General features: G+C 48.1%; 3 protein-coding genes and 1 pseudogene across 3 annotated transcripts; 3 read left to right on the top strand and 1 right to left on the bottom strand.

The window, feature by feature from the left end:
* LOC144275173 (uncharacterized) lies at positions 1 to 4396 on the top strand. Its single transcript, XM_077834324.1, is given in 6 exon segments — positions 1 to 215; positions 773 to 899; positions 1415 to 1528; positions 1866 to 3044; positions 3047 to 3382; positions 3385 to 4396. Coding segments are annotated over 6 exon segments (1965 nt in total). The 5' UTR covers positions 1 to 92; the 3' UTR covers positions 3471 to 4396.
* A 190-nt stretch (positions 4397 to 4586) lies between these two features.
* LOC144274133 (uncharacterized) lies at positions 4587 to 8110 on the top strand. The gene is made up of 2 exons (XM_077832781.1): positions 4587 to 6505; positions 7491 to 8110. The coding sequence occupies exons 1-2, from the start codon at positions 6136 to 6138 to the stop codon at positions 8108 to 8110; spliced, it is 990 nt and encodes a 329-aa protein (XP_077688907.1). The 5' UTR covers positions 4587 to 6135.
* Positions 8111 to 12585: 4475 nt separating this feature from the next.
* LOC144274132 (zinc finger protein RFP-like) lies at positions 12586 to 17847 on the top strand (annotated as a pseudogene).
* Positions 17848 to 22686: 4839 nt separating this feature from the next.
* On the bottom strand, positions 22687 to 26925 carry LOC144275172 (uncharacterized). The gene is made up of 4 exons (XM_077834323.1): positions 26689 to 26925; positions 26016 to 26142; positions 25396 to 25509; positions 22687 to 25086 (listed from the first exon to the last, which is right to left on the bottom strand). The coding sequence occupies exons 1-4, from the start codon at positions 26809 to 26811 to the stop codon at positions 22988 to 22990; spliced, it is 2463 nt and encodes an 820-aa protein (XP_077690449.1). The 5' UTR covers positions 26812 to 26925; the 3' UTR covers positions 22687 to 22987.
* Positions 26926 to 27612: the final 687 nt, after the last annotated feature.

The raw sequence follows: 27612 nt of genomic DNA, 5'->3' as shown, positions 1-27612 counted from the left end.
TGTTCCCAGCATGGCAGTCATAGAATCAGAGCGTCTGTCTGCAGGGAGAGAGCCTGGGGGGAATCGGGGAGTGACATGGACTCCAGCCCCTTATGAAACCTGCCCAATCTCCCTGCTCCTCCAACAGGCTGAGGAATCGCGTCCACGTTTCGCTCCAGATTGTCCCATCTTGCAGGGGACAGGGCAGGGAAATGGCTGTGATGGAGCCAGCTGAGGTAGGGGATTTTCAGGGAGCTTTTGGTGGTGGGGGAGGGGCATCGTAGAGGGGTTAATCACCCGGGGTGGGACGGGGTGTGATAAAGTTGCTGGAACATGATCGACCTGGGCCTGATTCTCTGAACAGGCCCACTGGTGGGTAGGGGGGAAGGGGGAAACATTCCCCCATTTCTGAAACAGGGAACAGCCCCCCTGGGCAGGGCTGGGAAAATGGACCAGACTCCCAGTGCTGGAGCCTGACCCACTGGCCAGAGGCTGCTGTGAAATTCAAAGGGAAGCTGTCGGGATTCCTGTCCCTGTCCCCAGCTCCGGCTCAGAGCTCTGCCTCCCATCTCAGCCTGTTGCTGGCAGGTATGTGGGAAATGTGAAGAGCCTGCCCTGCTCCATCTGCTGGAGGGTGGGGATAAGAAGTTCTCACCTTCTCCCCACCCCCTGGAGCCTCCTGGCTGCTCTGAGCAGGGTGGGGGGAGGAATCTGCTTCTCTCACCCTTCTCCCCCGTAACTAGTGGGATTGTGGCTGGGGCAGCAGATGCTTAGTGGGCAACTCTTGTTCCAGATGCTGGTGACCTTCGAGGAGGTGGCTGTGTATTTCACCCAGGGGCAGGGGGCTCTGCTGGATCCCGCTCAGAGAGCCCTCTACAGGGACGTCATGCGGGAGAATTACGAGACAGTGACCTCGCTGGGTAAGGGATTCGTGGCTCCTTGGTTATTGGAAGCTGCGGGGTGCGGGGAGGGTTTGTGTGTCTGGCACCGCTGAGGTTCTTCCCTCATCACACTCCAATGAGACCAGGGTGTCATAACCTAAGGCACATACTAAATCATCCCCACCAGAGCCCCGTAGCTTGCAAGGTGAAGAACTCTTGTATTGTCCTGTCTGTGTTGTTTCTCGGTCACTCACAGAATCCCTCTTCTCTCTCCTCCTTGGGAACAGCTCCAGTCATGTGGAGGGCTCTGGGCTTCGCAGGTTTAGAAATAGGCAGGGGTTTAACACGAGAGCTGGGTGTGCATCACAATTCCCCTCACCTCCCCAGACATCTGCCTCCCCCGAGGGGGCTCAGTGACCTCGTTCCCGTCCCTTTGGATTCCACGTTCTCCCAGCACAGCACGGGGACAGGTGCCACCCACGGAATGTCCTTTCTGACAGACGCTCTCTCAGTCCTCCATACCCTCCTCTGATCTGAATTGACCACCTGTACAGGATTCCCCCTTCCCAAACCTGACCTGATCGCCCAACTGGAACGAGGGGAAGAGCCGTGGGTGCCCGATCTCCAGGCCGGTGAGGAAAGAGAGATCCCGAGAGTCACCCACACAGGTGAGGACTGACACAGAAACCATCTGGGGAATGAAGGAAAAAATTGAGAATCCCAGAAATGTGGTATCAGTAAGTTCCCTCAGTTCCTTCCTCATCTCACCCAGGGCAGGGCTGCAGTCAGGAGCTATCACTGACATTGTTTCCCACGTGTCCTGTTACTTGCAGGTGTTTCCTTCCCAACGTTCCTTCTCTGTGAAAGTTTGGGTGGGATTTGGAGGCAGAATCCAATTGCTCCATCTGTGCAGCTTTACTATGTTGGGTTTTCCCTCGGTGCTATTCCTCTTAATTTTTCCCTAGCAAAATGACTCCTGTCTGGATTGTCTCTCTGTCCCAGCAGGTGATGAGAGAGTGAGTGAAAACGAGGAGGGGAATCAACAGCAGGAGATTCCTGGGTACAGGGAATCACAGGGCACCTTTGTGGGAAGACCCCATAAGTGCTTAAACTGTGGAAAAAGTTTCATATGGAGGTCACAACTTGTTTTACATCATCGAATCCACACAGGAAAGAGACCCCACAAGTGCTTAGACTGTGGGAAAAGTTTCATACGGAGGTCAAACCTTCTTATACATCAGGCAATCCACACCGGAGAGAGACCCCATAAGTGCTTAGACTGTGGGAGAAGTTTCACACGGAGGTCAGACCTTGTTAAACATCAAGCAGTCCACACTGGAGAGAGACCTCATAAGTGCTTAGATTGTGGAAAAAGTTTCATACGGAGGTCACACCTTGTTAGACATCAGGCAATCCACAAAGGAGAGAGACCCTATAAGTGCTTAGACTGTGGGAGAAGTTTCACACGGAGGTCAGACCTTGTTATACATCAAGCAGTCCACACTGGAGAGAGACCTCATAAGTGCTTAGACTGTGGGAAAAGTTTCATACGGAGGTCAGACCTTGTTAAACATCAAGCAGTCCACACTGGAGAGAGACCTCATAAGTGCTTAGATTGTGGAAAAAGTTTTATACAGCGATCAACCCTACTTGATCATCAGGCAATCCACACTGGAGAGAGAGCCCAAAAATGCTTAATCTGTGGAAAAAGTTTCATACGGAGGTCAGATCTTGTTAAACATCAAGCAGTCCACACTGGAGAGAGACCTCATAAATGCTTAGATTGTGGAAAAAGTTTCATACAGAGTTCAGTCCTCGCAAAACATCAGCTAATCCACACAGGAAAGAAATCCCATAAATGTTTGGACTGTGGGAAAAGTTTTATACGGAGGTCAGACCTTCTTAAACATCAGGCAATCCACACAGGAGAGAGACCTCATAAGTGCTTAGACTGTGGGAAAAGTTTCATACAGAGATCCTGCCTTGTTAGACATCAGGCAATCCACACAGGAGAGAGACCTCATCAGTGCTTAGACTGTGGGAAAAGTTTCATACAGAGGTCCCACCTTGTTAAACATCAGGCAATCCACACTGGAGAGAGACCTCATCAGTGCTTAGACTGTGGGAAAAGTTTCATACAGAGGTCCCACCTTGTTAGACACCAGGCAATCCACACTGGGAGAGAGCCCATAAGTGCTTAGACTGTGGAAAAAGTTTCATAATGCTGTCAACCGTACTTGACCATCAGGCAATCCACGCTGGAGAGAGACCCCTTAAATGTTTAATCTGTGAAAAAAGTTACATAGAGAGGTCCCGCCTTGTTAGACACCAGGCAATCCACACTGGGGAGAGAGCCCATAAGTGCTTAATCTGTGGAAAAAGTTTCATATGGAGGTCTGACCTTGTTAAACATCAGGCAATCCACACTGGAGAGAGACCTCATAAGTGCTTGGACTGTGGGAAAAGTTTCATACGGAGGTCAAACCTTCTTACACATCAGGCAATCCACACCAGAGAGAGCCCCCAAAGTGCTTAGACTGTGGGGAAAGTTTCATACATAGGTCCCACCTTGTTAAACATCAAGCAATCCATACAAGAGGGAGACCATAAGACTCTTGGAAAGGTTTCAGAAACAGATTAGCCCTTCTAAAGATCAGGCTATCCACACACACGAGAGAACCCCGTAAGTGCTTAGACTATGGAAAAATGTTTCAAATAGATGTCATCCCTTGTTTTACATCAGAGAATTCACACAGAGGAGTGACCCCATAACAGCTTAGCCTGTGAAAGACCTTTTAAATGGAGGTCAGAACTTGTTTCAAATTAGGCAATTCACACAGGAGAGAGACCCTATAAGTGTTTGGACCATGTGAAAAGTTTCACACAAAGATCGAATCTTATAACACTCAGAAGATCCACACAGGAGAGAGACTGCATCAGTGCTCAGACTGGAAAAAGTTTCCTACATAGGTCAGACCTTGTTAAACATCAGCTAATCCACAGAGAAGAGAGATCCCTTAAGAGCTTAGGCTGTGGGTAAAGTTTTATAAGGAGCTCAGCTCATGTTTTAGATCAGAGAATCCACACAGGAGACCCCATAAGTGCTCAGACTATGGAGAAACTTTCATACCGTGGTCAAGGCTTCTTAATGATCAGGCAGTCCTCAAAAGAGGGAGACTCCGTAAGTGCTTAGACTGTGGAAAAAGTTTCATACAGAGGTCAGACTTTGTTAAACATCAGACAATCCACACTGAAGAGAGGTCCGATAAGTGCTTAGACCAGGGGTGGGCAAACTTTTTGGCCCGAGGACCACATCGGGGTTGAAAACTTGTATGGAGGGCTGCGTCAGGGAAGGCTGTGCCTCCCCAAACAACCTGGACCCGCCTCCATCTGACCCCCTCCCACTTCCTGCCTTCTGACTGCCCCCCTCAGTATCCCTGATCCATCCAATCCCTCCTGCTTCTTGTCCCCTGACCGCCCCCTCCAGAGACCCCCCACCCACCCCTAACCACCCCCCAGGACCTCATCCCCTATCTAAACCCCCTGACTGCCCCCTCCAGGGGCCCCTGCCCCAAACCACCCCCCCAGAACCCCACCCCCTTCCCAATCCCCCATTCTCCCTGTCCCCTGACTGCCCTAACCCCTATCCACACCCCTGCCCCCTGACAGGCCCCCGGGACTCCCACACCTATCCAATCCCCCCCATGTACCCCATCCCCTGACCGCCCCCCCCCAACAGCCCCCGTCCCCTTACTCCCCCCTGGGACTCCCTGCCCCTTATCCAACCCTCCGGCCCCGGCCCCCTTACCACGCTGCTGGTGGCCCGGCAGGAGCCAGACACGCTGCACCACTCTCCCGGAGGAGCACGCAGCCCCACCCCTCAGAGCGCTGCCCACACGGTGCGCTGAGGCTCCGGGAGAGCGGGGAAGGTAGGGGATGGGCTGGGAGCAGCCTCCCCCACCGGGCGCTCAGGCAGGCCGGATGTGGCCCGCAGCCCGTAGTTTGGCCACCCCTGGCTTAGACTGTGGGATACATTTCAGAAACTGATGAGTCCTTGTTCTACATCAAGGAATCCACAAGACTCCATAAGTGCTTGGACTGAGCAAAAGTTGTACACAGAGATCACACCTCATTAAACACGGGAAAATTCACACACGATCTAAACTTCTGTGACACCTGGCCCAAAAGAGTTAAGAACCTTGCAGGCTAATTGACCCAGATTCAACCTTTAGAGACATGTTAGAAAAGTGTGTAAATGGTATTTGGGGCCACTCCAAGTAATATAGAGTAGAACTTTGAAATGTAAACTGGTGTTGTTAAAATATTGGAAGAAGATAGTAGGGCTGTTGATTAATTGCAGTTAACTCGCGTGATTAACTCAAAAAAATTCATCGGGGTTAGAAAAATTAATCTCAATGAATCACATTGTAAAACAATAGAATACCAGTTGGAATTTGTTAAATGTTTTTGGATATTTTTCTGCGTTTTCTCATATGTTGATTTCTCACAACAAAGAATAGAAAGTGTAGAGTGCTCACTTTATATTATTTTTTATTACAAATATTTGTACTATAAACATTCAAAACAAAAATAGTATTTTTCAATTCACCTCATACAAGTACTGTAGTGAAATCTCTTTATCAGGAAAGTGTAACTTAGAAACATAGATGATTTTAATTATATAAGTGCACTCAAAAATAAAGCAATTAAGACCTTTAGAGACTAGAAGTCCACTCGGTGCTACTTCTTTTTCTGCCAATCGCTAAGGCTTGGTCTATGCTACGAGTTTATGTTGGATTTAGCAGCGTTAAATCGAATTAACCCTGCACCCGTCCACACAATGAAGCCATTTTTTCGACATAAAAAAAGGGCTCTTAAAACCGATTTCTGTACTCCTCCCCAATGAGGGGATTAGCGCTGAAATCGACATCGCTGTTTCGAATTAGGGTTAGTGTGGATGCAATTCAAAGGTAGTGGCCTCTGGGAGCTATCCCACAGTGCACCATTGTGACCGCTCTGGACAGCACTCTGAACTCGGATGCACTGGCCAGGTGTACAGGAAAAGCCCCAGGAACTTTTGTAACTCATTTCCTGTTCGCCCCAGGCGAGTTCATCAGCACAGGTGACCATGCAGTCTCAGAATTGAAAAAGAGCTCCAGCATGGACCAAACAGGACGTACTCGATCTGATCGCTGTATGGGGAGAGGAATCCGTGCTATCAGAACAACGTTCCAAAAGACGAAATGCCAAAACATTTCAAAAAATCTCCGAGGCCATGAGGGACACAGGCTACAGCAGGGACGCAACACAGTGCCGCGTGAAACTTAAGGAGCTCAGACAAGCGTACCAGAAAACCAAAGAATCAAACGGACGCTCCGGGACAGAGCCCCAGACATGCTGCTTCTACGCTGAGCTGCATGCCATTCTAGGGGGGGCCGCCACCACTACCCCACTCCGGTCTGTGGACTCCGAGGATGGGATACTCTCCTCCATGCCTGAGGATTTTGCAGATGGGGAAAATGAGGAGGAGGAGGACGAGCTTAAGGAGAGCACACAGCACACCGTTCTCCCCGACAGCCAGGATCTTTTTATCACCCTGACTGAAATACCCTCCCAACCCAACCAAGCCAGAGAAGGGACCTCTGGTGAGTTTACCCTTTTAAATATAATACATGTTATAAAAGCAAGCATTTTTTAATGATTAAGTAGCCCTGAGGACGGGGGATGCATTCGTGGCCAGTATTGCTCCTGGAAAAGTCTGTTAACGTGTCTGGGGTTGGAGTGGAAATCCTCCAGAGACGTCTCCATGAAGCTCTCCTGGAGGTACTCTAAAAGCCTTTGCAGAAGGTTTCTGGGGAGAGCAGCCTTATTCCGTCCTCCATGGTAGGACACTTTACCACGCCATGCTAGTAGCAAGTAATCTGGTATCATTGCATGACAAAGCCTGGCAGCGTATGGTCCCGGTGTTTGCTGGCATTCAAGCAACATCCATTCTTTATCTCTCTGTGTTATCATCAGGAGAGTGATATCATTCATGGTAACCTAGTTGAAATAGGGGAATTTAATTAAGGCGACATTGAGAGGTGGCCATTCCTACTGGGCTGTTTGCCTGTGGCTGAAAGGAAATCCTCCCCACAGCTAGCCACGCGGTGGAGGTACGGGGGAGCTTTGGCGCTGAGCTGTTCATGTTTGGCTAGCAGGGATCTTCCCTGATACCAGCCACACAGTGTGGGGAGAGATAAAGCAATCATCCCAGAAAATTGAATGGCGGGGCGGGTTAGTTTGGTTTTTGCTGCTGCACGTTAACAGGAAAACCGCAGCACTAAATGGCCAACTCAACCTGCTTTGCTTGGTATAGGAGAGGAGGGCGCTGCTGTTATGAAGGTTGCAGAAGCCGAAAAACTATGGCTTACCATGGCCGCCTGCAAGCCGAATTCTGCTGCCCGGCGCGGCGTGTGTGATCTCTCACCCCAAAGCCGCAGGCACTCAATAGAAGATGCAAAATGCGACCTCGCACCAAAATCACACGTGCTCTGTAATGTGAATCGTTCAGTTCACCGTGGAAGAGTATAGCCATTGTTCTGTAAAATGTATCTTTTAAAATACTTCACTCCCTTTTTTTCCCTCCAGCAGCTGCCAATGTTTCAAGCCTCCCTCCTCCGTCCCAAAGGCTATCTCAGATCAGGCGGCAAAAAAAACGCACGCGCAATGAAATGTTCTCTGAGCTCATGCAGTCGTCTGGCACTGACAGAGCTCAGCAGAATGTGTGGAGGGACACAATAGCAGAGTACAGGAAAGTGGCCGATGAACGTGAGGAGAGGTGGTGGCAGGAAGATCAGAGGAGACATGAGGCAATGCTGGGGCTACTGCAGGATCAAACGGACATGCTCCGGCCTCTGGTGGAGGTTCATGAACGTCAGCAGGATCACAGACTGCCGCTGCAGCCGCTGTTTAATTGCCCTCCCTCCTCCCCAAGTTCCATAGCCTCCTCACCCAGATGCCCAAGAACATGGGGGGAGGGAGGTGGGGAGGCTCCGGGCACCCAACCACTTCACCCCAGTGGACAGCCCAAGCAACAGAAGGCTGTCATTCAAGAAGTTTTAAAGTGGCCTTTTCCTTCCCTCCTGCCTTCTTCCCACACCTCACCTGGGCTACCTTGTGAGTTATCTCCCTATTTTTATAATCAATTAATAAAGAATACATGTTTTTTAAATGATAGTGACTTTATTTCCCTTGCAAGCAAGCTGTGATCGAAGGGGGAAGGGTGGGTGGCTAACAGGGAATTTAGAGGCAACCAAGGGGGCGGGTTTTCATCAAGGAGAAACAAACAGAAGTGTCACACGGTACCCTGGCCAGTCATGAAACTGGTTTTCAAAGCTTCTCTCATGTGCACCACTTCCTGCTGTGCTCTTCTAACCTCCCTGGTGTCTGGCTGCGCGTATTCAGTGGCCAGGCGATTGGCCTCAACCTCCCACCCTGCCATAAACGTCTCCCCCTTTACTCTCACAGAGATTGTGGAGCACACAGCAAGCAGCAATAACAATGGGAATATTGGTTTCGCTGAGGTCTGAGCGAGTCAGTAAACTGCGCCAGCGACCCTTTAAACATCCAAATGCACACTCTACCACCATTCTGCACTTGCTCAGCCTATAGTTGAACAGCTCCTGACTACTGTCCAAGGTGCCTGTGTACGGTTTCAGGAGCCAGGGCATTAAGGGGTAGGCTGGGTCCCCAGGGATAACTGTAGGCATTTCAACATCCCCAACAGTTATTTTCTGGTGTGGGACGTAAATCCCTTCCTGCAGCCATTGAAACAGATCAGAGTTCCTGAAGACACGAGCATCATGAACCTTTCCTGGCCATCCCACGTTGATGTTAGTGAAATGTCCCTTGTGATCCACCAGTGCTTGCAGAACCATTGAAAAGTAACCCTTGCGGTTTATGTACTGGCTGCCCTGGTGGTCCGGTTCCAAGATAGGGATATGCATTCCGTATATAGCCCCACCACAGTTAGGGAATCCCATTGCAGCAGAGCCATCTCGTGTGACCTGCACATTTCCCAGAGTCACTACCTTTGATAGCGGCAGCTCAATGATTATGTTGGCTACTTGCATCTCAGCAACCCCCACAGTAGATTTGCCCACTCCAAATTGATTCCCGACTTACTGGTAGCTGTCTGGCATTGCAACATTCATTCATAAAATCGGTTACCCCAGTAACTGGTTAATTGAGTTTCACTTTCAATCCAATTGCTGCTTAAATCACTGAAACTTGAACTGTTTCAACATTGTAACTTCTGCTCACTGTTTGCCATTTCTTACACTTGTCCATATTGTAACTCAAACTCCATTTTAATTTGTCCCAAACTCCATTTTAAAAATGCTTACTCCATTTTGCAAAAGCCTAATGTAATCTTATTAGTTTAGTTTAGATGTGTGAATGAGGTATGTATGGATGATGGAATCAACCTCTAGCCCCAGCCTGTCCTGATAAAATAAAGTGTAAACACCCAGTGTCTGAAGATGCGGACAACAGCCCTGACAAAGTAAGAGGAGTCCACCCTCAAAAGAAAAGAACAAAAGTACAATTGAAGAAACATCAAAGCCAGGTCCTAGGCTGAAAGTCATGTCTGCAATTGACGGGTGATCAATCACACCGAACCTAGAGGCAGCGTGACACAGCAAGACCTATAGACTCTAGACTGAAACTAAAGCCTACAAAAAAGGATGGATGAGATGGAAGACTTTGGAGGGTACCATTCTGCAGCCAACATGGAAGGGCATCGGTGCATGCCCAACAGAGACCCAGCTCTTCCTTGTGCCCGGCTTTCCTGGCCAGTTAGCCGTCACAGGCATCGAACCCAAGATATTAGTTATTGGTTATAAATCAAATTGTGTTATTATAATAAACGTGGCATTTTCTTGTCTTGTCCCCTGAAATGATCCTGTGTAGTTTTCTTGGCATAACAACCTTGAGAGATCATCAAGTCCAGTCCCCTGCCCTCACTGCAGGACCAAGCACCATCTAGATCATCCCTGGTAGATGTCTATCCAACCTGTTCTTAAATATCTCCAGTGATGGGGATTCCACAACCTCCCTAGGCAATTTATTCCAGTGTTTCACCACCCTGACAGTTAGGAAGTTTTCCTAATGTCCAACCTAAACCTCCCTTGCTGCAATTTAAGTCCATTGCTTCTTGTCCTATCATCAGAGCCCAAGGAGAACAATTTTTCTCCCTTCTCCCTGTAACACCCTTTTAGATACTTGAAAACTGCTATCATGTCCCCCCTCAGTCTTCTCTTTTCTAAACTAAACAAGCCCAATTCTTTCAGTCTTCCCTCATAGCTCATGTTTTCTAGGCCTTTTATCGTTTTTGTTGCTCTTCTCTGGACCTTCTCCAATTTTTCCACATCTTTCTTGAAATGTGGTGCCCAGAACTGGAGACAATACTCCAGTTGATGCCTAATCAATGCAGAGTAGAACGGTAGAATGGCCTCTTGTATCTTGCTCACAACACTCCTGTTAATGCATCCCAGAATCATGTTTGCTTTTTTTGCAACAGTGTCACACTGTTCACTCATATTTAGCTTGTAGTCCACTGTGACCCCTAGATCCCTTTCTGCAGTACTTATATTTACTTAGTCAATAATCCAAATAGTTTTCTTTAAAACCATAGGCACCAACTTTTCCCGGTGCTGGTGGGTGCTCAACCCCCATTCCCCGCCCTGGCTCCACCCTTGCCACACCCCCATTCCAACCCCTTCCCCAAAGTCCCTCCCCAACTCCACCTCCTCCCTGCACCTATTGGACCCCTTCCCCAAATCCCTGACCCGGCCCCGCCTCTTTCCCGAGGGCGCCGCGTTCCCCCTCCTCTCTCTCCCTCCCAGCACTTGCCTCCGTGAAACAGCTGTTTTGCAGCGGGAAGCGCTGGGAGCTAGGGGGAGAAGCGGGGAAGGGACGCTCAGGGGAGGAGGCAGAGCAGAGGTGGAGGTGAGCTGGGGCGGGGAGCTGCCAGTGGGTGCAGAGCACTCACTAATTTTTTCCCCTGAGTGAGTGATCCAGCCCCGGAGCACCCATGGAGTCGGCACCTATGTTTAAAACATGAACAATTTGAACAATCTCTATTAGAGATCTCTATTCCTCCATAGCTAAAGCCCTCCATAATTACAGCTAGTTGACATTTTTCACACAGAAATGTTTCTCATCTGAAAGTGTGGCTTCAGGAAAATCAGGGTTTCCCTGGAAATGTTGCTTTTTACGACAGTAGGCTAGATTCTGATCAGGAGTATCAACGTGTAATTGCAAATTGTGGAATCATTTCAATTGCAGTCTAAAATGTCTGTCCACATTTTCTGTTTCCACATTTCTGCAGGGAAACATTAGAGAATATTTCGTTCCGGAAAACATCTTAACCCCTGTAGCTCAGCATCAGCTCATTTATATTAAGGGTGAAAGATCAAGTTACAACACATAATGTGAAAATGTTCAGTCCATGACGAAACAGAAAGATCTCCAAAAATATCATGTCCAAGAATAATCTAGAGATCATGTAGCCACTGTGCTGGCCCTGTATATGATGGAAACCACTTCAAGACAGGGGGTGCTGCATCCCCAGTACCCCTAGTTCCAGCACTTAAAACTTACTTTTAAAGGCTCTGTATCTGACTGAAAATATTTCTTAGACCAAGAGTCTTGGTCAGCATTTGAAACCCAAACATTGGAGCATTAGGACATTGAAAGGGAAATGAATTAAAGTTGTAGAACTGCTTTCTTTCCAGTGTCTTGTGGTGTTTAGATGTTGCTTGTAATGATTAGAATTGGGAGCACTGGCTGTTGGGAGTCTAAAAGGACAGGAAACAGGAAGGAGGGGGAGGAGTTGAAGAGGCTGAAGGAGAGCTACTGGGGTGATATTTAAAAGTTTTTCTCTGCAAGGAAGAGAGCTAGAAACATCCTTTGTTTAGAAAACAGAAGCCGAACGCCTCACCTCATCACCTGCATCCAGGAGGTGGGGCTTCAACAAACACAACAAATATTGCAAGACTCGTGATAAAATCATGAAAGTTGGTGACGCTGCAGCCCCTTTACGCTGAGCCAGAGCAGCCCTTATTGTAAATGAGAATCAGGTCTTGAAAACATGGATTTCAGCTTAACCAAGCTTTTAGCCTGTGAGTTTAATATCACTGGGGTGGAAGGATTAGCTTTTTACTGATATAGCTGTATACACACAAACCAATGGCAAAATATTTCAATTGATAATAAATGAAAATTACAGATATGGAAATTAAGGACAACGCTGCTTGAAAACTTATTCAGGTTTGATTTAAGGAGAGTTACTTTGCATATTTTGACAGGGGATGTTGACAGTCTGTGTTTTCATGGTTATAAAGCCCTCACTTTTTGAATCTCAGTGTCTACTGTCATTAAAGAATTCTTGACTGACCCACTATTGTCGTATCCCCCCATAATTTCCCACAAGTGAAAATTTAAGTTGATAAAAATTGGGGGGGAAATGCTGAGACCCAGATTTTTGTGCAACTGTGAAAATGTAACTTAATAAATATTGAAAAAATACTGTAAAATATATATACATAATTCTTTCAAGCCTAAATATCGCTCCAGACACACAGCCCCTGCTCATGCAAGCTCTTTATGACAGGGGGATCCTGGGTATATTTCTGAGCTCAGGAAAGTGAAGCCAACCCTGTTACACTGCCCAGAGGGAACCATGGCCTCAGAGAACCCTGTGGAATGTCTCCAGGATGAAGTTGCTTGTCCCATTTGTCTGGAGTATTTTAAGGACCCAGTGATTATAGACTGGGCACAATTTCTGCCCAGCCTACATCAGCCAGTGCTGGGAGGGATCCAATACAGCCGCCTCTTGCCCTCAGTGCAGAGAAACTGTGCAACAGAGAAACCTCAGGCCCAACAAGCAGCTGGCAAACATGGTAGAAATCGCCAAGCGGCTGAGTTTCCAGGCAGCAAAGGGAGCAGGAGGTGGTGGGGTGTGTGGGGAACACCAGGAGGCTCTGAAACTGTTCTGTGAAGAGGATCAAACCCCCATCTGTGTGGTGTGTGACAGATCCCAGGCTCACCGCGCTCCTAAGGTGTTTCCCATGGAGGAGGCTGCCCAGGAGTCCTGTCAAGTTGCTGTGAAGTTTAATGGGCAATAACTTTAGATTTTAATGACAGGTTAATTTTTTTCAAAAAAAAAAAAAGTCTTTAAAGATACCTGACATGGGAAACCTTTAACTGAGAAGTTGAATCCTTGTCAAACCCAACTTCCACTGGTGAAACAAGGGAACTTTTTACAGAACAGAAGCTGTTCAATGATCAGTGCAGCTTAAAACACAAGAGCTGCAGGCCTGTCTATATTTGCGAGTTGGGAGTTTGCCCTAACACTTAGTCCCGCTCTGTCACACCAGTGCAGTCCCCAGGGCTTCAGAGCTGAAATTCAACTGGGAGTTGGGCTCCTTGGAGAATCCCAGCTCATATTTGGAGCCCGGTTGGTTTCTGGGATTAGTATCACTTCTGTAATCTGAAAACCACCTTAATTGATTCACCACCATGTGACTCCAGTTTCCTGTTATGTGCTATGCTACTAATTAGTGAATGAATAAATACCAGTCAAACTCAGATAATTGAGGTCTCTCTCTAATCTATAAAATGACTGAATTGGAAACAAGTTGGAATATGACACTCTCTCTATTTCCGTTGTTCGGTTTCATTCCCTTGGTGCCCCGATGTCATAAATCCATTAGGACAAACAGTCACCTTGGGTTTGGGTGGAAAAACATCCCCCTACCCACCCTTCTGAACCCTCAGAATGAAACCTCCCAAATAATTTCTCTTTCTACAGGAAAAAATTCAGTACGTTTCTCCATGATCCTAGATTTTCTGTGTTAGGTTCATGTGCAGAATCTAAGCTCTTGTGTCAGTGAATGAGTTAATTTCTAGCCCTTGTGACTTTCCCTGTCTGCGTCATTTCTTGGGTTGGTGAATTCTTTGATTTCTTTTTTCCCTTGGAACTTCTGTCAGTGTAATGCTGAGTCCTGCCTCCTGCTGCTCTGGATCTCCATTCTCAGAGGCCATTGATAACACAACGTCCTAAGCACGTCAGACATGGAAACATCCCTTTCCAGATACATTGGGGAGAAATGAAAGAGGTGTAAGAGAATCCTCTCCCAAGTAACCACAGGGTAGAATCAAGTGTCAGAAATCTTAGGTTTGCAAAGAAATTCTCCCTCCTGCACACTCAGCACTCCATAAAAGACCCCAGGCTGCTTCCTTGTCCCTGACCAGCCCTTTCCCTGTTGCTTTACAGAAACAGATACAAGAGGAGAGGCAGAAAATTGTTTCTGAATTTCAGCAACTGAGGCAGTTCCTGGAGCAACAAGAGTGACTCCTGCTGGCCCGGCTGGAAAAGCTGGACAAGGAGATAGTGAAGATACAGAAAGAAAATGACACCATACTCTCGGATGAGATTTCCCGTCTCAGTGAGCTGATGAGTGAGCTGGAGGGGAAGTATCAGAAGCCAGCAAGTGAATTCCTGCAGGTGAGACTGAGTTAGAAACATTGGAGATCCCCACACAGGGAAGGGAGGACTTCAGAATCATAAGCACGGGGGTCCAGCAGTCAGAGATCTCACTGTAACTTGGCGTGTACATTGCTGACATGTGAATGACAACTGGTCATTGCAGAATTAAAGACACAGAGATATGCGAGAAGGGAAAGCCCCATTAGCTCAGGGAATCCATGGCCTCTGTTCCCTATATTTGCAAAATCCCTTCCCTGGGAACCACTGCCTCTGTCAAGTGGGACTGACATTCTCTCTCTCTCTCTCTCTCTCTTCTCTAGGATGTCAGATGCACCTTGAGCAGGTACATGGCTCTCTCTCACTCCCCCTCACACTTCACAATGCTGGGAAAGAGCTTGGTGATGGTGATGGTGGTGGTGATGATGATGTTAGCACCGCATCTCCCAAGGGCTCTACAGCAAAATGTGTAGGGAAGGTCACATTTTGGATACAAATCTTTCTGATCTGTTTAATCCTGAGGTTCTCACCATATTACAGAAGACTCTGGAATTCTCCATTCAGTGGGAAAGACTGACCCAGTATTTCCTAGAGATGTCACATCGCTCGGGGAGTGGCTGCCTCAAGATTGTGGGGATGGAATATGGGCCTATCATTGCTGGGGTACTGGACACCATTCAGCCCAGGGCAGCAGCGATCAAGAGTCTTTCCCACGTGAGGGCTGTTTGAAGCCCTGTGTGGAATGAGCTGGGGAGTGGGGAGCTAGTGTCTCAATCTAGTTCCTAGAGGACAGATTTCTACAACACTTCACCTGGGAACCTCCTGTCCCTCAGAGCATGGAGGCCAAGGAGTGAATTGGCCACGGAGACTCAATTGCCTCCTTTTATCCCCAGAGCTGGTCTCTCCAGGACAGAGTTGAAGAATATTAATGAGACCTTTGGGGGAAGATTTCACGACCACAGCCTGTGCTCCACCTGCTCTGACTCCAGGCCCATTAGAGCAGCAGCTTTCACTAACAACAAATTATAACGTGTCACTAAATGAAATGTACAAACGTGAAGTTTTCTCTCCAGGTGGGAGAAGGGGAAGTTCCAGCAGCCAGTGGAGATTTCTCCTGAACTAGAAGCGAGACTCAACAATTTCTCCCAGAAAACTGTTGCCCTAATGGAGATTCTGAGGAAATGCAAAGGTGCTGAGAAGGGATCTAGGTGGGGAAAGTGGGATGAGCCCCTGAGACTGTGGGAGGGGATGGGCTCTGGCCACGGGGGTCATATCTATTGAATGACAGGAAAGCAATTGAGCTGGTGTAACAGGTGCCCAGGTGTCAGGATGTCTCACATTCATTCATGAGTTAACAAAGGTCACAACATTGAGGCCCAAATTTAGCAAAATGGCCTAATTTTGAGTCCCTGATTTTCTCTCCCAACTGGCAAAGCCCGTGGGGGTCACAGACACAGGGATGCTACTCTGGCTGCATCTCAGGACTTGCCTTGCCTGTGCCAAGGTCTGCACGGGCCTCTGGAGCCACTGACTGGGGGAGTCGCAAACTGCCCGCTCTATTTCTCTGCCAATTAGGGTGAATTTGGCCCATTGAGCCAACACTCTCCCAGCTCCAATCTCAACACTTATTAAACAATTTTATTATTCTTTGGAGGACGAGGGCCCCATTGTGCTGAGCTCTGTAGAGATGCTGAGTGAATAAACCCAAGGGACCTACAACTACGAGCCCTGAGCCTGCAAACTCTTAACATCCCATTAATGTCAAAGGGACCAAATTTCAGAGTAACAGCCGTGTTAGTCTGTATTTGCAAAAAGAAAAGGAGTACTTGTGGCACCTTAGCGACTAACCAATTTATTTGAGCATAAGCTTTCGTTAGTACAGCTCACTTCATCGGATGCAACAAAGGGACCAAAGTCTGCTAAAGTCTTTGCAGGATCTGGGTCTCGGGTCTGAGAAAAGGCAATAGGCGAATGAGACAAACCAGCTGGAGTCTGGAGGTTGGGAGGGGCTGATGAGAGGAAAGGAAATCTCTCTGACAGATTGTATCTCCTAGGGTGGTTGTGAGACCTAATGGCTGTTGCTTTCATTGCTGTGAGATGCCTGAATGAGAGAGGTAAAAGAAGGTTTCAGATTTGTTTCTATTTATATTAAAGATCTGAGTGTGTCCCTGTCCCTCTCTGTTTCTCTGTCAAAATTCAAACCAAGTTAGGTCAGTTAAGAGTGGGGATATTGTTACAAACATGAAAGCAAGAAATCTCGCCTCTTTTCGCCTTTCCCCCTCCAGACACTCTGCCATTTGCACTGGGGACAAAAAGAGGGGAAACCCTAGGAGCACAAAGACAGGGTGAGGTTGCAGGTGGAAACGGTCTTTAAATTATAAGAAAATTCCCATGAAAACACATTGCACCTAAAGTTACCAACCAAACCAACACCAGTCATGACACACCCAGCACTACAATGAAGCCATGAAATCCAGAGGAGATCCCGAGCTGAAGTCACACAAAAGATCCTGACACCAACCTTAGTGCTGAGTTCATGCCTATGCTGATGAACAGAAACACTCTCCCTGAGCAGCATCCAAACACCCTTAACTCTGACCATGGGGTTCTCATGGACATTCACAGAACCTTTAATACTAAATTGAAAGCTCTCTGCCCTGAGGGCTGACACATCCCCCTCCTTTACCCCAGTTTCTCTGCTGCTGGGAATGGAGAAGGCCCAGCAGGGGAAGCTGGGAGCTGAAGCTTCTTCAGGCAAATGAGAAACAGAGTGGGGAACTCCAGTGACATCTCTGCTCAGTCTCAGGTGCCCAGCACAGAGGCAGCTCCCTGGGATCCAGGCCCGTCCCAGCCAGAACAGGGCTGCTGGGGAGAGTGAAAAATGGTCCCAGCCTCCCCCAGGGCTGAGCTCTGCCACAAATGCTCTGATTCTCTCTCCCCCACAGCGAATGTGACTCTGGATCCAGACACGGCTCATCCCAACCTTGTGCTGTCTGAGGATTTGAAAAGTGGGAAGTGGGAAGAAATGCAGCAGCATCTGCCCGACAACCCTGAGAGATTTCACACTGAGCCCTCTATGCTGGGCTGTGAGGGATTCATCTCGGGGAGACATTGCTGGGAGGTGGAGGTGGGGGATGAGGGATCCTGGGTTGTGGGGTTGGCCAGAGAGTCTGTGAGGAGGAAGGGAGAGATATGCCCCAAATAGGGGATCTGGGCTGTGGGGTATGCGCTGGATCAGTTCTGGGCTCTCACCTCCCCTGTGACCACTCTGCCCCTGAGTTGGGTCCCCAGCAGGATCCGGGTTTGTCTGGACTGTGACCGGGGGCAGGTGACATTTATTGATGCTGGTGACGAGGCCCCGATCTTCACTTTCCTGCCGGGCTCCGTCCCTGGGGCGAGAATCTGACCCTGTCTCTGGGTGGTGGGGGTAATTCCCGGCTCAGACTGTGTCCCTGAGACACGGGGGAAGAGGGGCAGGGCCATCCCTAGGGGGCTGTGGGGCCTGGGACAACTCCCCCTCAGCCCCAGCCCTGCCCCCACTCCACCCCTTCCCCTAAGTCTCCGCCCCACTTCTTCCTGCCCCTGCTCTGTCCCCTCCCCACTCCCATTCCACCGCTTCCCCTGCACCCCTGCCTGCCCCTCGCCTCTTTCTGACTTCCACCCCCTCCCCTGGGGTCCCTGAGATCAGCCTCTCTGGCCTTAGACCATAGGCTCTATGACCTCCTCCTGTGGACTTTCTGTCATGCTTTCTCTATGACCCTGGAAGTTGCATCAGGTCTCAGCTCTGTGCAGTCTCTGGACTATCAAACCATAGAGAGCATTGAGTGAGGGAGGCAGAGAGGTCAATTTCACTGCCCCCGGGACTGTGCAGACTCTTTGCCACTGTCCTCTGTGATCCAAGGGGACTCTGAGGATCCTGGGTCAGCCACTGCCACTGAGGCATGAGGGGGAACAGCCCCATGGGAAAGCAAAAATGGGCTTCTCTAGCCCCAGTCCTCCTAGCGCCTATGACCTGAACCATTCCCATCTACCCAGCCTTCTAGCTCGTCTCTGTGCCCCTGGAGGACCCCTGTCTACCCAAAGCCGGATACCTCATCTCTATGGCCCCTGGAAGCTCCTCCCTCTCCCTCCCTGCCACCCCAGGGATGGGAGGGGGAAGAACTTTAATTTCCACCTGTGATGTTTGAATTTTGAAGGCAGATGTGGGATTTTTTTCCCTTAAATTGGTTGTGTGAACCCAACACCAGTGAGGAGAGCCGTGTAGGTCACTATGATGCTAGCCTGGACCTTACAGTAGTATGTTACTATCCAGCCTGCACATAGGGCCTTGTGCTTTGTGTCAGCATGTATGTCCAGGGCCAGCCCTAGGGGAAATGATGCCCTGGGTGAACTTGTATTTTGGCGCCGTTGGCCCCCGTGGGCTCCCCGCACCGAGCCCCCTTCATGCCAATCCCTGTAACCCCCCCTCTCCTCCCGGCACCCACCTGCAGAACCTGATCTGGATGCATGGTGCAGCTGGCATTGCTGCTCACACCCCCTCTCAAACACTGCTTCTCCACGCACCCCTAGGGGCTGTGGAAGTGTCTGATGCCTCTCTGGTGTGGGGGTGTGGTTTTTCATTAGCGATAAGGGTTGTGAAGTGCATGGAAATATAAAGAACAAAAAGGAGAGGTGTATTTAACCACAAGGCTTCTAGCTCTTGCTTTGTTGCATCATTGCTACCGACTATTTCCTGGCAGAAGAGTTTCTCACGGGTTCAAATGTAGGGGCAGGCGATCCAGGTGACTGCCTGGGATGCCGGACTTGGGTGGCGCTGAGCTCGGGGTACTGTTTGTGACAAAAGTTTAACAAATGGCGGGGGGCACCAAAGACGCAGTTTTACTTTATGTTAACAAAGTTTTGCTTCTGAATTTATGTTCACGTTATCAGTAGAAAATATGGTCCAGGTCTACACAGGTAGTTGAGCACCTAAACCCCAGATTTAGGCCTCTAATTTCCAGTTTTAGGTTATCGTCATGCCTCATCTGGATGCCTGTCTCTCATGTAAGCTCCAGCATGATCCACACACCAGGGGAAGGTATGCACAACTCCCCTGCCTGTAACCCCTGTGAGGACAGATCTGGTATGCATGCTCTGAGCACCTCTCCTGGAAGAGGTGCCATTAAAATCAAGGAGGACCTGGTGGGGAAGATGCCCATATTATAGTTTTCAGCCCACTGATTAAAGCAGTCACCCAGGATGTCAGAGACCTGCATTCAATACCCCCTCTGCCTGGGGAGGAGAAAAGATTTGGACATGGGCCTCCCACATCTCTCAAGAGCATGCCCTACCCATGGGCTATTCTCAGGTGGGGCTCCCTCACTCTCTCCTGTTGAAGCTGTTCCATTGAGAATAAATACTTGAAGAGTCATCGAATTCGGGGGAGCGAGAATGAGAATTGTTCTGTTGCCTAAAACATGCACCTGGAAAATCCCTGCTCACATGCTTTCCCATCTTCAGAAGATGGGGGAATTGAACCTAGCACTCCTACATCACAGCGGAGTGCACTAATCACTGGGTTACAAGGTAAGCAGCACCAGCTCCCCTTCTGGTCACTTTGTAAGGTGTGGGCAGGCACCTGCGCTGTTCTGAGGCCCTTGGAATTGCAAGCTCTTGCTTCAAGAGCATAGGTGAGGAGGGGTTCTTTGGTCCTGCTGCTGTCGAGAGGCTGCAAAAACTTCTATATAAACTCTTGGGACCTGATCCTTTTATCTCAGATCTTCTTAAGCTTTATTATTATTTATTTTTATTATTTTATTTAGGTGCCACAAGGATTCCTTGTTGTTTTTACAGAATACAAAGTGTACCGTGATCACTTTATATTTTTTATTACAAATACCTGCACTGTAAAAAACAAAAGAAATAGTATTTTTCAATTCACCAACTGCAAGTACCGTATGCAATCTCTTTATCATGAAAGTTGAACTTACAAATGTAGAATTATGTACAAAAAATACCTGCATTCAAAAATAAAACAATGTAAAACTTTGGAGCCTACAACTCCACTCAGTCCTACTGCTTGTTGGGCCAATCACTCAGAACTGATTTGACAGAGTGACAACAGAGGCAAGTCTTTAACGATACCTGATGTGGGAAAATGTCCTCTGAGATTCTGATGGGGATTCCTGAAAATCTTCATCATATAAAGAATTCTACCAATCCCAAAGGATCAGACATATTACCCATCAAGTTAATGAATACTTCAGTTCTTACCCAAGTCCACGCTTACAGCCAATTCTTGTTAACTAAAGTATGATTTATTAAAAGAAGAAAAGGCAGTATTGGCTAAAAGATCATTAGACATACAAATGCGAATAGAGTCCATAGGTCAGTTTCACCATAGAGATGGCGTGTTATAATTGAAAAGAGTCCTTTTCAGAATCATTTCATCACGTTCTAGTCCAATGTCCAAATGTTCAATATCAGGGCGGTCCACAGAGGACTGGAGATCTCAGTCTTACGACTCAAACTCCCCCTGAATAAAGCTTAAGAAGATCTGAGATAAAAGGATCAGGTCCCAAGAGTTTATATAGAAGTTTTTGCAGCCTCTCGACAGCAGGCAGTCCTTGGGTGAACAATAGGTTTTGGAAGTAAGCTCCTATTTCCCAAACATCACAGGTAATAAAACTACATGGATTAATATAAGGTAATTATCTATAAAGCAGTTCATAGACAGTTTCCCACAAACTTTAAAAAGAGAAATATATACTATGACATTATTACACCCAAGTTTCATTTAAATGTTAATATTTCCTTTTGACTTCTGAATTAACAAAATACAGTCGTCGACAGAAACCCTTTGGTTATATACTGTTAATCTATATCTCGTTACAGATTAATATAGACTACTACAATTACTATGTTCTAGGGCTGTCAAGCGATTAAAAAAATTAATCGTGATTAATCGTGCTCTTAAACAATAATAAAATACCATTTATTTAATATTTTGGATGTTTTATACATTTTCAAATATATTGATTTCAACTGCAACACAGAATACACTCCATGCATCTGATGATGGGTTATAGCTCACAAAAGTTTATGCCCAAAGAAATGTGTTAGTCTCTAAGGTGCCACAAGGATTCCTTGTTGTTTTTACAGAATACAAAGTGTACCGTGATCACTTTATATTTTTTATTACAAATACCTGCACTGTAAAAAACAAAAGAAATAGTATTTTTCAATTCACCAACTGCAAGTACCGTATGCAATCTCTTTATCATGAAAGTTGAACTTACAAATGTAGAATTATGTACAAAAAATACCTGCATTCAAAAATAAAACAATGTAAAACTTTGGAGCCTACAACTCCACTCAGTCCTACTGCTTGTTGGGCCAATCACTCAGAAGAACAAGTTTGGTTACAATGTGCAGGAGATCATGCTGCCCGCTTCTTGTTTACAAGGTCACCTGAAAGTGAGAACAGGCGTTCGCATGGCAGTGTTGCAGCCGGCGTCGCAAGATATTTACGTGCCAGATGCTCTAAAGGGTCCTAGGTCCCTTCCCACTGGAACCACCATTCCAGAGGACATGCCTCCATGCTAATGACGGGTATCTAATCAATAACCGACACATGCTCATTTTCTTCAACTGAGTCAGATGCCACCAGCAGAAAGTTGATTTTCTATTTTGGTGGTTCGGGTTCTGTAGTTTCCCAATCAGTGTCTTCCTCTTTTAAGACTTCTGGAAGCATGCTCCATATCTCATCCCTCTCAGATTTTGGAAGACACTTCAGATTCTTAAACCTTGGGCCGAGTGCTGTAGCTATCTTTCGAAATCTCAGATAGTTACTTTCTTTGCGTTTTGTCAAATCTGCAGTGAAAGTGTCCCCCCATGTGCTAGGTCATTCTCCGGGACTTCGATATGATGACATATTTGGCAGAAGGTGTGTAAAACAGGACAGGGGACATACAAGTCTCCTTCAAGGAGTTCAGTCACAAATGGAATTAATGCATTATTTTTTTTAAATGAGCATCCTCCACTGGAATGGTGGCCGAAGCATGAAGGGACATAGGCATGTTTAGCATATCTTGCACTTAAATACCTGCGCTGCCAGCTACAAACATGCCATGGGAACGCCTTCTCACACTTTCCGGTGACATCATAAATTAGAAGCAGGCAGCATTCGCTCCCGTAAATGTAAACAAACTTGTTTGTCTTAGCGAGTGGCAGAAAAAGAAGTAGCACTGAGTGGACTTCTAGGCTCTAAAGTTTTTAATTGCTTTATTTTTCAGTGCAGTTATATAATTAAAATCATCTAAGTTACACTTTCCTGATAAAGAGATTGCACGACAGCACTTGTATGAGGGGAACTGAAAAATACTATTTTTGTTTTGCATGTTTGCAGTACAAATATTTGAAATCAAAAATAATAGAAAGTGAGCACTGTGCACTTTCTATTCTTTGTTGTGAGAGAAATCAATAGATATGAAAACATAGAAAAACATTCTAAGCATATATAACATTATAAACATAAGCACTCATGGGGTTTCTCTCCGGTATGGATTGCTTGATGTTTAACAAGGTCTGACCTCTGTATGAAACTTTTCCCACATTCTCAGCACTTATGGGGTCTCTCTCCTGTGTGGATTTTGTGATGTTTAATTAGGCCTGACCTCCGTACAAATTTTTTCCCACAGTCTAAGCACTTGTGGGGTCTCTCTCCTGTGTGTATTCTCTGATGTGTCACCAGGGCTGATTTCCATGTGAAACTTTTCCCACAATCAAAGCACTTATGGGGTCTCTCTCCTGTGTGGATTATCTGATGTTTAAGAAGGGTTGGCCGTTCTGTGAAACTTTTTCCACATTCTAAGCACTTATGGGGTTTCTCTCCGGTGTGGACTGCTTGATGTTTAACAAGGTCTGACCTCTGTATGAAACTTTTCCCACATTCTAAGCACTTGTGGGGTCTCTCTCCTGTGTGGATTTTCTGATGTTTAATTAGGCCTGACCTCCGTACAAATTTTTTCCCACAGTCTAAGCACTTGTGGGGTCTCTCTCCCGTGTGTATTCTCTGATGTGTAACCAGGGCTGATCGCCATGTGAAACTTTTCCCACAGTCCAAGCACTTATGGGGTCTCTCTCCTGTGTGGATTACCTGATGTCTAAGAAGGGTTGGCCTTTCTGTGAAACTTTTTCCACAGTCTAAGCACTTTTGGGGTTTCTCTCCGGTGTGGATTGCTGGATGTTTAACAAGGTCTGACCTCTGTATGTGTAACCAGGGCTGTATGTGTATTCTCTGATGTGTAACCAGGGCTGATCGCCACGTGAAACTTTTCCCACAGTCTAAGCACTTGTGGGGTCTCTCTCCTGTGTGGATTGCCTGATGTTTAAGAAGGGTTGGCCTTTCTGTGAAACTTTTTCCACAGTCTAAGCACTTATGGGGTCTCTCTCTTTTGTGTATTCTCTGATGTGTAACCAGGGCTGATCTCCATGTGAAACTTTTCCCACAGTCCAAGCACTTATGGGGTCTCTCTCCTGTGTGGATTACCTGATGTTTAAGAAGGGTTGACCTTTCTGTGAAACTTTTTCCACAGTCTAAGCACTTATGGGGTCTCTCTCCCATGTGTATTCTCTGATGTGTAACCAGGGCTGATCGCCATGTGAAACTTTTCCCACAGTCCAAGCACTTATGGGGACTCTCTCCTGTGTGGATTAGCTGATGTTTAAGAAGGGATGGCCTTTCTGTGAAACTTTTTCCACAGTCTAAGCACTTATGGGGTCTCTCTCCAGTGTGGACTGCTTGATGTTTAACAAGGTCTGACCTGTGTATGAAAGTTTTCCCACAGTCTAAACACTGATGGGGTCTCTCTCCTGTGTGGATTTTCTGATGTTTAGTTAGGCCTGACCTCCGTACAAATTTTTTCCCACAGTCTAAGCACTTGTGCGGTCTCTCTCCTGTGTGGATTGCCTGATGTTTAAGAAGGGTTGGCCTTTCTGTGAAACTTTTTCCACAGTCGAAGCACTTATGGGGTCTCTCTCCGGTGTGGACTGCTTGATGTTTAACAAGGTCTGACCTGTGTATGAAAGTTTTCCCACAGTCTAAACACTGATGGGGTCTCTCTCCTGTGTGGATTTTCTGATGTTTAATTAGGCCTGACCTTCGTACGAATTTTTTCCCACAGTCTAAGCACTTGTGGGGTCTCTCTCCTGTGTGGATTAGCTGATGTGTAATCAGTGCTGACTTCCAATTCAAACAATTCCTGCTCTCAAGGCACCCAGAGGGTTTCTCTCCCATGTGGCTTCTCCCATGATTAGTAAGATCTGAGCGCTTATTGAGGTTTTCCCCACAGTCCAAGCATTGAAGTGTTTTCTCTCCAGTATTTATTGCCTGAAGCGTAAGAAGCGCCGGTCTCAGAATGAATCCTTTCCCATAACCGAGGCATTCATAGCGTTTGTCTTCCTTGGGGGTTGTCTGCCGGGCTGTGGGATCCCTGTGTCCTTCCCCACATATAATAGATCCATCCAGTTGCTCCCTTGAGTGGTTTCCCAGCAGCCTCTTTGACCTCTGCCAATTTCCCCAGGCTTCTCCCTGTGCCAAGCACTGGGAAAAATTCCCTTCAGCTCTTCCCACAAAAATCCCCTGTGGTTCCCCGTGCCCAGGAATTTCCTGATGTTGATTCCCCTCCTTCTTCTCACTCACTCTCTCATCACCTGCTGGGAGAGAGACAATGCAGACAGGAGTCATTCTGCTGAGGAGAAATTAAGAGGAATAGAACCGAGGGAAAACCCAACATACTAAAGGTTGGAGAGATGGAGCAATTGGATTCTGCCTCCACTTCCCAGTTGGGAAGGAAACTCCTGCAGTGAACAGGACACATGGGAAGCGATGTCAGTGATATCTGCTGCCTGCAGCCCTGCTCTGGGTGAGATGAGGAAGGAACCGAGGGCACTTACTAATATGTCATTTTTGGGATTCTCAACTTTTTCTTTCATTCACTAGATGATTTGTATGTCAGCGCTCACCTGTGTGGGCACCTCTTGGGATCTCTCTTTCTTCACATGCCTGGAGATCGGGCACCCACGGCTCTTCCCCTCGTTCCAGCCGGGTGATCAGATCAGGTTTGGGAAGGGGAAATCCTGTGCAGGGAGTGATATCAGACCAGATCAGGGTTTGTGGAGGATTGAGAGAGCATCTGTCAGAAAGGACATTCCGTGGGTGGCACCTGTCCCAGTGCTGTGCTGGGGAATGTGGAATCTAAGAGGACAGGAACGTGGTCACTTAACCCCCTTGCGGGAGGCAGACGTCTGGGGAGGTGAGGGCAATTGTGATGCACACCCAGCTCTCGTGTTAAACCCCTGCCTATTTCTAAACCTGCGAAGTCCAGAGCCCTCCACATGACTGGAGCTGTTCCCAAGGAGGAGAGAGAAGAGGGATTCTGTGTGCGACCGAGAAACAACACAGACAGGACAATGCACGGCTTCTCCACCGTGCAAGCTAGGGGGGTTGGGTGGGGATGATTTAGTATGTGCCTTATGTTTTGACACCCTCTTCTCATTGGAGCATGATGAGGGAAGAACCTGACCGGTGTCAGACACGCAGACCTCCCCAGTTTCCAATAACCAAGGGGCCAAGAATCCCTTACCCAGCGAGGTCACCGTCTCGTAGTTCTCCTGCATGACATCCCTGTAGAGGGCTCTCTGAGCAGGGTCCAGCAAAGCCCCCTGCCCCTGGGTGAAATACACAGCCACCTCCTCGAAGGTCACCGGCATCTGAAACAACAAGAGTCCCCCGCTCAGCACCTGCTGCCCCAGCCACAATCCCACTAGTCATGGGGTAGGACGGAGAGAGAAGCAGAATCCTCTGCGCACCCTGCTCAGAGTAGCTGGGAGGCTTGAGGGGGTGGGAGAAGGTGAGAGCTCTTTGTCCTCCCCAGCACATGGAGCAGGGCAGGGTCTTCTCATTTCCCACTCGCCTGCCAGCCATAGGCTGAGACGGGAAGCAGAGCTCTGAGCCGGGGACAGGGACAGGAACCTTGACAGCTTCCCTTCGTACTTCACAGCAGCCTCTGGTCAGTGGGTCAGGCTCCAGCACTGGGAGTCTGGTCCATTTTCGCAGCCCTGCCCAGGGGGGTGTTTTCTGGTTCAGAAATGGGGGATTGTTTCCCCTCCCCCGCACCAATCAATGGGCCTGTTCAGAAAATCAGGCCCAGGTTGATCACGTTCCAGCAGGTTTATCGCATCCCGTTCCACCCCGGGTGATTAACCCCTCTACACTACCCCTCCCCCACCACCAAAAGCTCCCTGAAAATCCCCTACCTCAGCTGGCTCCATCACAGCCATTTCCCTGCCCTGTCCCCTGCAAGATGGGACAATCTGAAGCAAAATGTGGACGCGATTCCTCAGCCTGTAGGAGGAGATGGGAGATTGGGCAGGTTTCATAAGGGGCTGGAGTCCATGTCACTCCCCGATTCCCCCCAGGCTCTCTCCCTGCAGACAGATGCTCTGATTCTATGACTCTGCCATGCTGGGAACAAACCCAGTTAGTTCATTACCTCCCCGGCCAGCCCCCCCCGCCCCCTCCCCCGCTTAGAACTAACCCACCACCTCCCTTCTAAACCTCCCCACAGCAGCATCTCCGAGCCAAATGCTGGAAAAAGAGCAGATCAAAGGAGTCACTTCAGGGTACTGCCCCACAGTGTATTGTGACCCCCTCCAGCTCTCCCCCATCTCCCTCCGTAGTGCGGTGCTCAGCAGAGCGAGCAACTGGCTTTTCCTCTCTCAGCCCCTGCTCTTGTTCCCAGGAGAGCGGACTGCCCCGGGGGTGCAGGGAATGGATCTGGGCAGGGCTGGGAGCTGGGAACCTCCCTCCCCACTTCTTGCTGCTGCTGCCCTTCAAGTCTCTCCGCTCTCCTTTTTTATCTTCTTCCCTCAACCTGGGAGAACGGGTGACTGTCCCATTGCCATGGGCCTCTGCTCTCATTAGGCAGCTCAGCCACTGACACTGGTAACAGGGGTTTGAAGCTGGCTGTGTCACTGAGGGCAGGAGCTCTGGGACTCACAGACACAGCCTGTATCCTGAGGTCTCTGAGGATGCGGGGCTGGAAGTGGGTCAGTCTCCTGATTTGGGACTCAGCGGGGAGAGCCCAGGGCTCGGGACTCTGGATTCCCCCCAAGATGGACTTTGCTGAATGCTCCTGATTTCTGTGCTAACGAGCTCTGTTCCACACGGTTTTCTCAGCG

The sequence above is a fragment of the Eretmochelys imbricata genome, chromosome 14 (genome assembly GCF_965152235.1).
Source record: "Eretmochelys imbricata isolate rEreImb1 chromosome 14, rEreImb1.hap1, whole genome shotgun sequence".
NCBI classification, from domain to species: domain Eukaryota; kingdom Metazoa; phylum Chordata; order Testudines; family Cheloniidae; genus Eretmochelys; species Eretmochelys imbricata.
Note: the sequence above shows the minus strand (reverse complement) of the source record. Positions and strands in the feature narration are given on the sequence as shown.

Excerpts from the sequence above, each read along its gene's own strand:
- LOC144274133 (XM_077832781.1), top strand. The coding sequence starts at position 6,136 with ATGAGGGACACAGGCTACAGCAGGGACGCAACACAGTGCCGCGTGAAA. Across the intron at positions 6,506-7,490 it reads AGCCAGAGAAGGGACCTCTG|CAGCTGCCAATGTTTCAAGC; the intron begins GTGAGTTTACCC and ends TTTTCCCTCCAG.
- LOC144275172 (XM_077834323.1), bottom strand. The coding sequence starts at position 26,811 with ATGAAACCTGCCCAATCTCCCATCTCCTCCTACAGGCTGAGGAATCGC. Across the intron at positions 26,143-26,688 it reads CTGTGATGGAGCCAGCTGAG|ATGCCGGTGACCTTCGAGGA; the intron begins GTAGGGGATTTT and ends TTGTTGTTTCAG. Across the intron at positions 25,510-26,015 it reads CGAGACGGTGACCTCGCTGG|GATTTCCCCTTCCCAAACCT; the intron begins GTAAGGGATTCT and ends CTCCCTGCACAG.